Source organism: Lathyrus oleraceus, chromosome 1, assembly GCF_024323335.1.
Source record: "Lathyrus oleraceus cultivar Zhongwan6 chromosome 1, CAAS_Psat_ZW6_1.0, whole genome shotgun sequence".
In the NCBI taxonomy this organism is placed as follows: Eukaryota; Viridiplantae; Streptophyta; class Magnoliopsida; order Fabales; family Fabaceae; genus Lathyrus; species Lathyrus oleraceus.
Window position 1 is genome coordinate 393,723,599 of NC_066579.1, and position 12,487 is coordinate 393,736,085.

Below are 12,487 nucleotides of genomic sequence, written 5' to 3' on the forward strand. Positions count from 1 at the left end.
TGGTAAAAATTTCTTGTTATGATGATTTTTCGGGTGATAAATATTTGTTTATTGTTGTAGTTTTCTAAATATGAACTTTTGAGAAGAAAAAAATTCATGAAAAGGAAAACCTCTTTTAAATAACACATGAAGATGAATACTCTCTCCGTTCAATAATAAGTGATTCATTTAGAATAAAAGAGTGTCTTAAAATGAATAATCTATTTTAATTTCTAATGTATCTTTTCCAATTGTATTCTATAATTAATACTTCCTTTATTCCAAAATAATGCTTATAAAAATATTTGTCCTAAAATAAATGTCGTATTTTATTTTTCAATGCAATTCTAATGTTTATCTTCCAATTATTTCCTTTAATTAATATTTTCAATTTATTATTCTTTTACTATGCATTTATGATAATTTGAATAAAATAATAATAGTTTGGTAAAAATGCAACTCTCTCTTTCATTTATTATATTTTCTTAATATGTGTGAAATGATCAACTATGACAATTATTTTGAGACGACGGGAATATTATTTTATCATTCTCAATACATGATAAGAGTATTTAATAAAAATATCATTATCTTTTCATTTATTCTTTTTTCTTAATTTATGTGAAATAGTTAAATGAATCATTCATGTGAAAAAGAGAATACTCCCTCCGTTCCTTTTTAAGTGTCATTATCTTGAAAAAGAATTATTCATTTTTAATTGTCATTTACAAAGTTAAAGGTAGCATTAACTGCACTTTTGTCAAAATTATTCATAAATAATTATTACAAGAGAGAGAAAGTAAAACGAATATAATAAATAATTAAAAATATTATAAATAAAAGAAGAATTATTATTTCAAAATAACAATAATAATTAGTTTTTTTTTCAAATTTTAACATTTTAAAATTAAAAATCTAAATCATTCAAACTTCATTTGAACATTACTAAACTGACTGACAAGATGTAGCGTGACTGCAGCTTTTCAAATGACATGAAGCTACATGTTACAACCGACCTAAATCCCTAAATTTGCAAGCAAAGAAAAGTGTAATTGTTGTTGTCCTTGTACAAATATTGATACCTAACATTCTAATTAGACTTTGTGTCATCGTTACTAAGGTTAAGTTCAAATCGAAAGATACTTAATTGTATTAACATTCTTTGTTTCTCTTTATATGTAATTAGTATTGTCATTATTAGAATAAATGGGGAATATTGTAAATTATTAACAATTAATAATCTTGAGTGTGTTAAAAAATGACAAGAAAATATGGAAGTGAAGGTTAATTTTTTAATTCAGAAATAGACAATATTTGTGAAGTGTTGCAATGAGCAGTTTATATTTTGAATTTGGAAATAATGTTGCATTGAGCGGTTTATATTTTGCAGTGAAGGTTAAGTTTAATTAATAATGTTGCAGTGAGCCGTTTATATTTTAAATTTGAAAATAAATAATAGACAATACTTTAAAAAGTGTTGTAGAATACAAAACAGTACAACCTTTGAAAATTATCGTTGTAGGCGAAACAATACAACGTTTGAAAAGTGTTGTAGGTGAAATAATGCAACACTTTGTAAAAGTGTTGTTGTAGGCGAAATAGTGCAACATTTGGTAAACGTGTTGTTATAGACGAAACAGTGCAACATTTGTTAAAAATGATGTTGAAAGTGTGTATTTCATCAATGGTCGTAACCTTGTGAAATATCACCACTTTGTCCTATAAATTGAGCATTATGGATTCAGAAAAATACAATACAAAAGCATATCCTCTTCACATAAAATTCCAGATTTCATCTTTGATAAATTCGAGTTTTCATCGATTTTGTGAAAACTCGAGTATAGACAAAATTATCCTTGGTATTCATGCTTTCCAAGTCTAAAATATTTGAGAGTGCTTGAAATACTTAAAAAGAAAGTGATTTCGTTCACGATTCTAGTCTCAATCCATTTGATAAATCATTTTTTCTAACAGATTGTATGTCTTGCACAATTGTAAACAATCTCGCAAAATATTTTTAAAAAACGATCTAATCCGCAACTCGATTCAAAATAATTACTTCGCTGAGATTATTCAAATATAAGTAAAATAAAAGCCTATTTAAAATTTGAAAAGTTATTGATTAAAACATACTTTGAATTGTTGATGACCTGCATGTATAATTCTAACAAGTTTAATTCAATTGTTATAATGATTTTTCGGGTCATAAATATTTGTTTATTGTTGTAGTTTTTTAAATATGAACTTTTGAGAAGAAGAAAAATCATGAAAAAGAAAGCCTCTTTTAAATAACACATGAAGATGAATACTTTCTCTGTTCAATAATAAATGATTCATTTAGAATAAAAGAGTGTCTTAAAATGAATAATCTATTTTAATTTCTAATGTATCTTTTCCAATTATATTCTATAATTAATACTTCCTTTATTTCAAAATAATTGTCGCATCTTATAAAAATATTTGTCCTAAAATAAATCTCGCATTTTATTTTTCAATGCAATTCTAATGTTTATCTTTCAATTATTTCCTTTAATTAATATTTTTAATTTATTATTCTTTTACTATGTATTTATGATAATTTGAATAAAATAATAATAAATAAGAATAACTTTGGTAAAAATACAACTCTCTCTTTTATTTATTATATTTTCTTAACATGTGTGAAATGATCCACTATAGACGATAAAAATATTATTTTTATCATTCTCAATACATTGTTAAGAGTATTTAATAAAAATATCTTTATCTTTTTTTTTTAATTTATGTGAAATAGTCAAATAAATCATTTATTATAAAAAGAAGAATAGTATGATTAACTTTTTTTTATTATATAAAAAGTTTAAAAATAATATTTAAAAAATAACGGAAGAGTAATATTTTTTATTCAAACTTCATTTGAATATTACTAGAACTAAACTGACTGACAAGATGTAGCGTGAGTGCAGCTTTTGAAATGACATGAAGCTACATGTTACAACCGACCTAATTCCCTAAATTTGCAAGCAAAGAAAAGTGTATACATTGTTGTTCTCATTGTACAAATATGTCCCATATAAGTGGAGGAAAAATGCCAAGTGGTAACTAAGTAACCAATAAGAACACAAAACAGATAAGATTGCAACTCACAAAGCTACCTTGGGGGTGCGTGCTACGGTCGGTGCCTTTATAATAAATTACAACTACTCCATGTGTTTCAAACAATATAATTAACTTTTTAATTCAATTACTCCATCAAAAATTACTTAATTTAATTGAAAATGCTCTAATATATATATTTTTTTAACATATACTAGTATCATTTATTTATCAGTTACGATTTAACTTAAAAAATATTTTGAGACCTTATAATTTAACTTTAATAAATCTAAAATTATGTGTGATAGTCCATTTAATGACTCTATTTGTGAGATATAAAATATATTTTAATATGGGGTGATTTTTTCACAAAAGCCACCATCTAATAAACAATAAACAAATTAAGAGAAAGAAACAAATTAAGAAAAGAAACAGAAACAAACAAAAGATGATAAAAAGAAAAAGAAAAGGTTGTTGACCCTTTACAAACCATATCTATTCTCTTTTTTTTTCATCTTCTTCTTCTTCTTCTTTGTAATAAATTCTCATCTCTATTCTTCCTATTGCTTCCAATTTCAGCAACAACAATCCAAAAATGGAAACTCCAGAAGCAGAAGGAGAGCTTCTGAAGAAGATTGAAAGGCTTGAAGCTGGTCAAGTTCACCTCAAACAAGAAATGTCAAAGCTCAAGCTTTCTCAGCGTAGAAGGTCTCACTCCGTTTCGCCACAACGTTCTAGGTTAGGTGCTTCTGCTTCTTCTTTGTCTGCTGCTGCAAATAACAAAGGCTCTTCTTCACCTCTTCAAAGAGAGAGCCGTAGTAGTAGTAGTAGTACTCATGATCCTCATCATCAAAATGGTGGCAAGTATCTCAATATTTTGCAGTCAATTGGTCATTCTGTTCATATTTTGGATCTTCATTGTCGTATTATATACTGGTTAGTTGGTTATTGTTTTTTTGATATTTGGGTTGTTTCCTTTTTTGCAAATCTACATTAAAAAAATGATCTTTTTTGGTTGTTTTGGAAAAGGGGTTTTAGGGTTTAGTTTGTGTGATTGTGATGGTGATCATTTTGTAGGAACCCTAGTGCTGAAAATCTGTATGGTTATACAGCAGAAGAAGTTCTAGGTCAAGATGGGATTGAAGTGCTTGTGGATTCTAGTGAGTTTCAGTTGGCGAATGATGTATTCAACCGTGTGAAAATGGGGGAAAGTTGGACTGGTCAATTTCCGGTAAAGAATAAGATAGGTGATAGGTTTGTTGCGGTTGCTACGAATACGCCTTTCTATGATGATGATGGGAGTTTGGTTGGTGTTATTTGTGTCTCAAGTGATTCAAGACCTTTCCTTGAAAATTTAGTTCCGTTTTCGGTTGGAAAGAATGAAGAAAAGGATTCGGGTGTTAGTTTTTCTAGAATTGGCATTACTAATAAACTTGGTCTTGATCCTCAGCAGCCACTTCAAAATGCTCTAGCTTCAAAAATATCGAATTTGGTTTGTGTTTGTGTTTTTTGATGTTTTTGTTTTTTTTAAGGTTATAGGTTATTTTGGTGTGTCTTGATGTTGTTGCAATGCAACTATTAAAACAGGCTTCAAAGGTGAGTAACAAAGTCAAGTCTAAAATCCGGACTCGAGAAAATGGTGTTGAGGGAGAAGGAGTGAGCGGAGAAACTGAGCATGGTTTTACAGAGCAGAGGGAGGATGGGGATTCTAGTGGAGCTAGCACGCCCGTGGGAGAGGTGCCAGCATCTCCTTTCGTTGTATCTTCTCACGTCGAAGAGAGATCACCGGGGAAACCTATGAGAAACTCTGGTGATGAGAGTGAAGAAAAACCAATGCACAAAATCATAACTTCTAAGGCGGAAGCATGGATTCAAAAGAAAACTATGTCATGGCCATGGAAAACAAATGATCAGGAAGGATCCGAGTCAAAGAACGTCCGGGTTTCTTGGCCTTGGATGCAGCGCGATCAAGAAAAAGAGCCAGCTAATCAAAAGAATGTGTCTTCTGGATTGAAGCTGGAAAGCCGGGCAAGTGAAAGTTATCAACCCGTTATTAACGAGGCTTCAGGATCCTGGTCATCCTTCAATGCGAACAGCACAAGTAGTACCAGCAGTTGCGGGAGTGGCAGTGGTAGCAGTTCTGCTGCCAATAATAGAGTGGATGTTGACTCCGATTGTTTAGATTACGAAATTTTGTGGGAGGATCTGACAATTGGAGAGTCAATTGGGCAAGGTAATATTGAGTCACCAATGGTTATCATGCATTGGTGCCCTCTATATGTTTTCTATTAACCTTCTATTGCTACCGTGCAGGTTCTTGTGGAACCGTATACCATGCTCTGTGGTATGGATCAGTATGTTCTTTTCTCAAACTTTGATTTCTTGGTTTTAAGTTCATTTTGTTATCACATACACGACATCATATTTACGTTTTTGAGAAATACTCTTCAAAGTGTTATGCTGCTATTCTGGTTTTTTTTTATCTTCTATTCACCTTTCTACAGGATGTTGCGGTCAAGGTTTTCTCAAAGCAAGAATATTCAGCAGATGTAATACAGTCCTTCAGACAAGAGGTGTGCTCTTCGATAGACTTTAGTCTTATAAGAAACCAAAAATCCAACACACATGTGTGCGCGCGCGCATGGGTTCTTGTGATTGCTGCAATCAAATATACATAATATTCAATAATGATTCATTAAACTTAATTGACAACGTAGTTGAATTGATAAATAGTGCATAAAAACTTGTTCCACCGCTTCCTCGTACTTTTCTCTTTGATTACTTTATGTAACATTAATTTGACTATATACTCTGTGGAAAGGTGTCTCTGATGAAAAGACTTCGCCATCCAAACATTCTACTCTTTATGGGCGCAGTGACTTCACCTCAGCGTCTATGCATTGTTACAGAGTTTCTCCCACGGTTTGTCCTGAAATTCATTTTGATATTCTGTGTCATGAGCATTCTAATTCTAATTTATTGTGCTATGTTTCACAAAAAAATTGATTTGTGCTAATAGTTCTCGCGTCCATTTGTGTTTGTATCAATTCAGCGGAAGCTTATTTCGTTTGCTCCAAAGAAACACATCCAAACCCGACTGGAGACGGCGGGTTCACATGGCCTTAGATATTGTGAGTACTTTGAAAGAGTTATATACAAAATTTCATAGATAGATATTCATTCTTATGGTCCCGATGCTTACATTTTCTACAGGCACGAGGTGTAAATTATCTTCATCATTGCAATCCTCCTATCATCCACCGAGATTTGAAGACCTCGAATCTTCTTGTTGACAAGAATTGGACTGTGAAGGTCTCACACTTGTCTTTTTTTAGTATTCCTTCACTCGACTATAGCATATTTTTTCCTACTTAGATACACTTAATCATATCTAAGCTTGTTCAGGTTGGTGATTTCGGTCTTTCACGCATCAAACATGAAACCTATCTCACGACTAAAACGGGAAAAGGCACGGTAGGCTCTTATTTTTGTGTTTATTATCTCTTTGATCTGTTTGAAAATTCCCTTCAAATTGTCATTGAATGAAATTACAGTTGTGTTTTTTGAACAACCAAGTTTTGGTGAAAATTATGATTAACCACGTCTAAATTTGTGGTTAATGATGTCACCGGTTATATTACTGATTCTCCTGGCATTTTTTTGCTTTGTAGCCTCAATGGATGGCACCAGAAGTTCTTCGTAACGAACCCTCAAATGAAAAGTTTGTATTTTCTATACCACAATTGCTTTCTCTCTCTTTGTCTTATTGTCACTTGAGTTCCGCTTACATATCTTTTTTTCTTCTCGGGAAAATCAGGTCCGACGTATACAGTTTTGGAGTCATATTGTGGGAACTTGCAACAGAAAAAATTCCTTGGGATACTCTCAATGCAATGCAGGTACGGTTTTCTTGTGAACTGTCTTTTTTGAGCTTAGCAGGAATATATATGAACAGTTTCTCTATTTTTCTTCTTCAGGTTATTGGAGCTGTGGGGTTTATGAACCATCGGCTAGAAATTCCAGAAGATGTTGATCCACAGTGGACTTCTATAATCGAGAGTTGTTGGCATACGTGCGATTTCTTTAAACTCTTACATTTCTTATTTATCATTTCTTTCCCATTGCTCTAAATTTTCAAACACAAATCTTATCAATCATTAGGAAAGAAAACAAAAACAAAAATTTAACATGGATTTTCATACTTATTTTAATGGATTAAATGTTAATTTATTTTCATGTTAAACATCACTGGTCATCATCAGTCATAATATGCTAACTTACAACTTTGTCTATTACTACTATCAGTGATCCGGCTAGCCGACCAACATTCCAGGAACTGCTGGAAAGGCTTAAAGAGCTGCAAAGACGGTATACGATTCAGTTTCAAGCAGCCAGATCTGGTGGTGGTGAAGTCACTCAAAAGGAATCCTAGCCGAACTAGTGAACCATCTTTCGATTTTTGTCAGTCGTGGCTGCTGATGCCAAAGGATTATTTTGCACATATCTTACAAAAACATTCCTTATGAGTAGATGAGTTGGTACAGACAGTTGGTCTTGGAGCTCCATAGCATTAATCTTGCGAAACTATTCAAGTTATTGTGTCTCCCATTGAAGATCTTGAACTTAATAGTGATGCTGTGTGTTGAGTCTTGTGAATGAGTTTCTATTATTATCATCACTGTAATATGATTTTATATGGAAAATGTTTGTACCACTTTTAATTGTACAGAAGGTAGAAAAAGGAAGAAAACTGAAGAGGTTTCATTTTACTGCATAGAACTGGCACTTTTTAGTTGCATTATCCTTGTTGATTATCTACAATTTTACTTGAAATGGTTTGTGAATTTTCATTGCAGCTTTATCGACTAATTGTTTTTAAGATTTTTGTTATGTGAAATTCTTCCTTGCTCCAATTCATATGTGACAAGGCACGTGATTGCAGAAATTGAAAATTTAATAGATGAGTTATTTGAATGTGAATAAAGTGAGCATACACACATAAATGAATTATGTTTATGTTATTGTTATAACTGATGAAAAGAATTATTACCTAACAAGAGTATAGTGCAGTTAACTTCTCATTTCAATAAACTTTCTAAGATAACATGAAAGATCTACCGTTTATATGAAAATAATTTGACTCTTTCAATAGAAACTGATTGTTATATTCATACCAACTGAATCGGTTAATACGACAAATCCCTACCGTCTTGAAAGACTGTTTCTGAAGGGGAAAATCAAGTTTTACAGTTCCTGTAAGGGGTTAAAATCAAGTTCTGGGGACTAAGAAATTCTTATATTTGATCACACATAGAGAGCAAGTCCCATAATTGTTGGATCGTCAGAAGCAACATAATGTAATCACAAAAGCGTGTAGGGCTGTTACATTTGAGTAGAAACTAGTACTAGCTTAGCTTGATGATGACAAACTATATAAGTCCAACAAGCAAGAAGATCTTCGTGAATAACCAAACTCCGTAAGCTAATAGGAGCTTCATTTGGACCACAAAAATTGAGGGGGTGAGGCTTATTCCAATATCATCAACATCATAGTTCAGATTTCTAATGAACTATATCATCATCATCATAGTATACATTTGAGATTCAAATTTCAATGCAAAATAGTAAATATAAGCCAATACAGATCATATTCCCTTGTTTGTTTCTACCACACTAGTGAAGCAAATGACGAATGGCAGCAACAGCATCACCTTTATGCTCACGCAGGGTTCTTTCAGCCACCTTTTTGTCCAACTGTAGTATAAGAAAAGTATGTCAATTAATTGGAATGTAAGCTTTCTAGATAGATTTCGGTACATGTTGAATAAGTTACCTCTAGTTCGTTTGCAATTATATCAACATCTGCTGCATTTATCTTAACAGCGGCTAATTCTTTCTCCCTGTGATTCAATCAAAATGCATACCAAGGTTAGGAGAGAGAAGGAAAACAAATCACATGCCGGAGAAATGAGAGTGACAATGGAGCTTTCAATTTTATATATAATAAATTCATGGATCTTTTTAATTTACATAATCATGTTTCACTCATGTTAAAATAAAAACTTCAGAACTACACAAGTACTTTACTTGATATTTCTATTAGTAATACAAAAATTATATTTCAACATATTTACCAGAACAACAGAAAAGGTACAAAAGTTGAGCACAAAGGAAAGGAAAACATAGATATTAAACATCAAGCATAGCGAACAGCTACATGCGTACACTTTAGTTACACAAATGAATTATGAAATCATGTAAATAAGAACAAGGGCACCTCCTATGCTTTCAGACACAGTGATATTCAAGTTGAAGACTAGAACTGTTTTTAGTTACCATACTAGTGTGGCAAAAAATGGCACGAAAGGGTATGGAAGAGGAGAAGTGATACCAAATCTTTGAACTAGAATTTAAGAAACTTGGTTTAAGGTTCCTAGTACCTACACTAGCTTGTCATACGCCAAAAACAGTGGTAAATTTAAACCCTGCTTCCTATTTTCAATACTTTAATAGTCTCACATTTAACCAAACCTACACATTACCAAGTGAATAGCCCCATCAAGCCCAATCAACTTTATTCAGTGTGTAATTTACCCCCCTCCAAATTCCAAACTAGCCCTTTATCTCAAAATCTAATTGCAATGACCAAAACCTTTTTCCACAGACCCCAATTCTCCGTAGTCAGAGAATGACACAGTCACAGTCAGCGAGTTGTAGACCTTACTATTAAATTCCAATGCTGCAGATTTAAAATCCAATAAATAAACGAAAACTATATTAACAAATCAATGGATATGATCACCCTACAGTTGCCATTTGAGTGCAGGGAATCTATTTCCCTTTTCCACTAGCTGGGGTCGGCAGTCAGCTACATAAACTAATTGATGCCTTAACGCCCCTGCCATGCATCAAGTCCAAAGACAAACAAACTATTTACCGCTAAATCTCTATGGTTTGACCTATAAGTTTGTCCGACTTCCACTATCTAAAGCCCTTCTTTGTATCAAGTCCAAAGACAAACGATTTACCTCTATCTCTTACTATAAGACTATCTTCCTATGTAGCACCCACACCTCGCGTGTCTTTGTCCGTATCGGACACCTGCACCAACACTTATGATTATGTTTAATTTATTCATTTTTTCAAATTACTACCGGTGTCACCGTGTAAGTGTTGGGTCGACACTCCTCCCAAGTACTAACAAATCCTTACATAGGCTTTCGCCGTACATGTTTAAATCACTTCTAAGCTATAAAGACACTAACTCTAATGATTGAACTTCTATTCCTATTTTTTCTTTGTAGCCACTACTTCAAAATAAAATTCTCATCTCTACAGCACAAAAATTGTCTGTTAGCAAAATTTGACACAAAAGAACAATTGATGAAAAAATCAAGAATATACCTCAAGCGCATGGCATTCCAATCGGCTTCAGCAGAAGCAGCAATGGAAGCCATGGCTTCTTGAACGCGAGTGGAATCAAGCTGGCGATCTTCGACGCGGTCAGTGAGTTTGTCGAAGGCTTTACTCTGCTGTTGCATGTCTTTGGAGTCAACTACCATCTCCAGAGCTTCATCTCCACCCTCCATTTCTCTCTCTCTTCTCTTTTCAACTTCTGATTCTGTTATTTTGCCCTAGCAAATTTCGTAAACCAAAAAACAAAAGGCGAGGTTGCGTTTTTCTGTAATGATAATGGTTCAGTCAAGTTCTGGATCGAAATTGGGCTTCCTCGGGTTTCATTACATTTTGGCCCGGATTTAAGCCCATTTTTAGTTTATGTATTGGGCATTACTTCTTCCATTCTATGAGCTGCTAGTTTTCTATGGTAAAAAGTCACAAAAGTCTTTAGATTCAAAAATAAAATTGAAGAAAATCAAACATTGACATCAAAATACGTAACATTATATAGATAATCATTAACCTAAGTTTAAATTATATTTCAACGTGAGGTTGAAACATCATTAGAATATCTCCGGTCAATTTTAGAATTGACGCATCCACTTCAATCGAACCTTTTGTTTCATAACGTTGAAATGTATTCCATATAATCATTAAATCTTCGTTCATCTTCAGCTCAAATTTGTTGAACTGAATCTTCACTTCGTTGTTAATTAAGGGGGAACGGTACTCAAGTTTCACAACTTTTCGATTGTCTTAGTATTATAGGAGATTCTCTAGTATGGATTTGAGATCTACAAGAGAGGTGTACTTTATGACCCTAAATTCAAGTGATCGGTTCGTTGAATTTGATAAATGCGACATGACAATATATGCTCATTCTGGTGTGATGTGTTTTTGTAAAAAATATGCGACGAGAGACCCCTTATTTATACTAGTTTTAGATCATTATGGATCTTAGAATCCCTATCTTATCTCAAAGGATATTTAGGATGTGCATTTTTGGAATACCCTATTTTGTTTTTCAAAATAAGGGTTTCTACGGAGATGCTTTTTGAAATACCTCATGTTTGATAATTTTTGCAGTTAAAATGAGGCTAATTCGGAAGTGCATCTCCAAACTCACCCCATAGACCAAACAAAGTCTGTTTTATGCAGTTTTATGCATGGACAAATTAAAACATAAAGTTTTTTTAAATTGACCCCAATTTTTATGCAATTATTGTTGAACATACATTACATATGTATCAAGTTGTATATATATTACATCGGTGTCAACAATACATACAAAACATGAGGCACCATCTAAATACATAATTAGATAAAAACTAAAAAGCATCAAAACATGTGTCATAAACTAAATCTAATTATATGGGTGGTGTCTCCTTTGACTTTTTCTTATTTGATTCTCTTTCAATCTTGCTCAACTTGGTGAACTCTTCCATCCTTTTCACAAAGTGATTCGACCAAGTTTAAGCCTCTTCTGTGGAATGTATCATCCACTTTGGTGATGTCTTTTCTTTAGGACACCCATGTTTCAAACAAACTTGAACAAACTATTGTGATTTTGAAAGCCACCCAATACACATGATGTGTCTGTATAGATTTTGAGGTCGCCTACTCCAAAGTGGAAAAAATGTTTATGAGAAACCATCTCTTATTAGATAAATACACACTATATTATAAGCACTTGCAATAAGATGACCCATTTTAGGGAAATACATCCATTTTTCCACCGGTGTCGGACCGCTAACAAAAGGAACAAAAGCATCATGAATTGCATCAAAATGTTCTCATATAGTGGTGTATAATTCCATATGCGCCTTCAACTTTTAAAGAAGTTGTTGGCGAACACGGTTATCCTCTCCTTTACCGAGCAAACTTGAAACAACTCAAAATTGAATTTATTGTCACCTTTAACGTTTACAATCCGCTCAATGTATTTTTGCATAAAAGCGGTATCTCTTCAGTGTGGATGATTTTTGGTAACGGTGGTGAGAGAGATGGTTTTCTAATGCGAGCAATCTTTGATTTT

The 12,487-nt window shown here is 32.9% G+C and overlaps 2 protein-coding genes across 2 annotated transcripts; one reads left to right on the forward strand and one right to left on the reverse strand.

Moving 5' to 3' along the window:
- Positions 1–3,423: 3,423 nt before the first annotated feature.
- Positions 3,424–7,909, forward strand: LOC127074206 (serine/threonine-protein kinase STY17). Its single transcript, XM_051015516.1, has 14 exons — positions 3,424–3,524; positions 3,634–3,990; positions 4,132–4,546; positions 4,642–5,287; positions 5,368–5,408; positions 5,559–5,627; positions 5,876–5,976; positions 6,107–6,185; positions 6,268–6,366; positions 6,460–6,528; positions 6,726–6,775; positions 6,872–6,953; positions 7,032–7,126; positions 7,360–7,909. The coding sequence occupies exons 2-14, from the start codon at positions 3,650–3,652 to the stop codon at positions 7,484–7,486; spliced, it is 2,214 nt and encodes a 737-aa protein (XP_050871473.1). The 5' UTR covers positions 3,424–3,524; positions 3,634–3,649; the 3' UTR covers positions 7,487–7,909.
- Positions 7,910–8,566: 657 nt separating this feature from the next.
- On the reverse strand, positions 8,567–10,752 carry LOC127074217 (uncharacterized). Its single transcript, XM_051015526.1, has 3 exons — positions 10,459–10,752; positions 8,888–8,954; positions 8,567–8,808 (listed from the first exon to the last, which is right to left on the reverse strand). The coding sequence occupies exons 1-3, from the start codon at positions 10,641–10,643 to the stop codon at positions 8,728–8,730; spliced, it is 333 nt and encodes a 110-aa protein (XP_050871483.1). The 5' UTR covers positions 10,644–10,752; the 3' UTR covers positions 8,567–8,727.
- Positions 10,753–12,487: the final 1,735 nt, after the last annotated feature.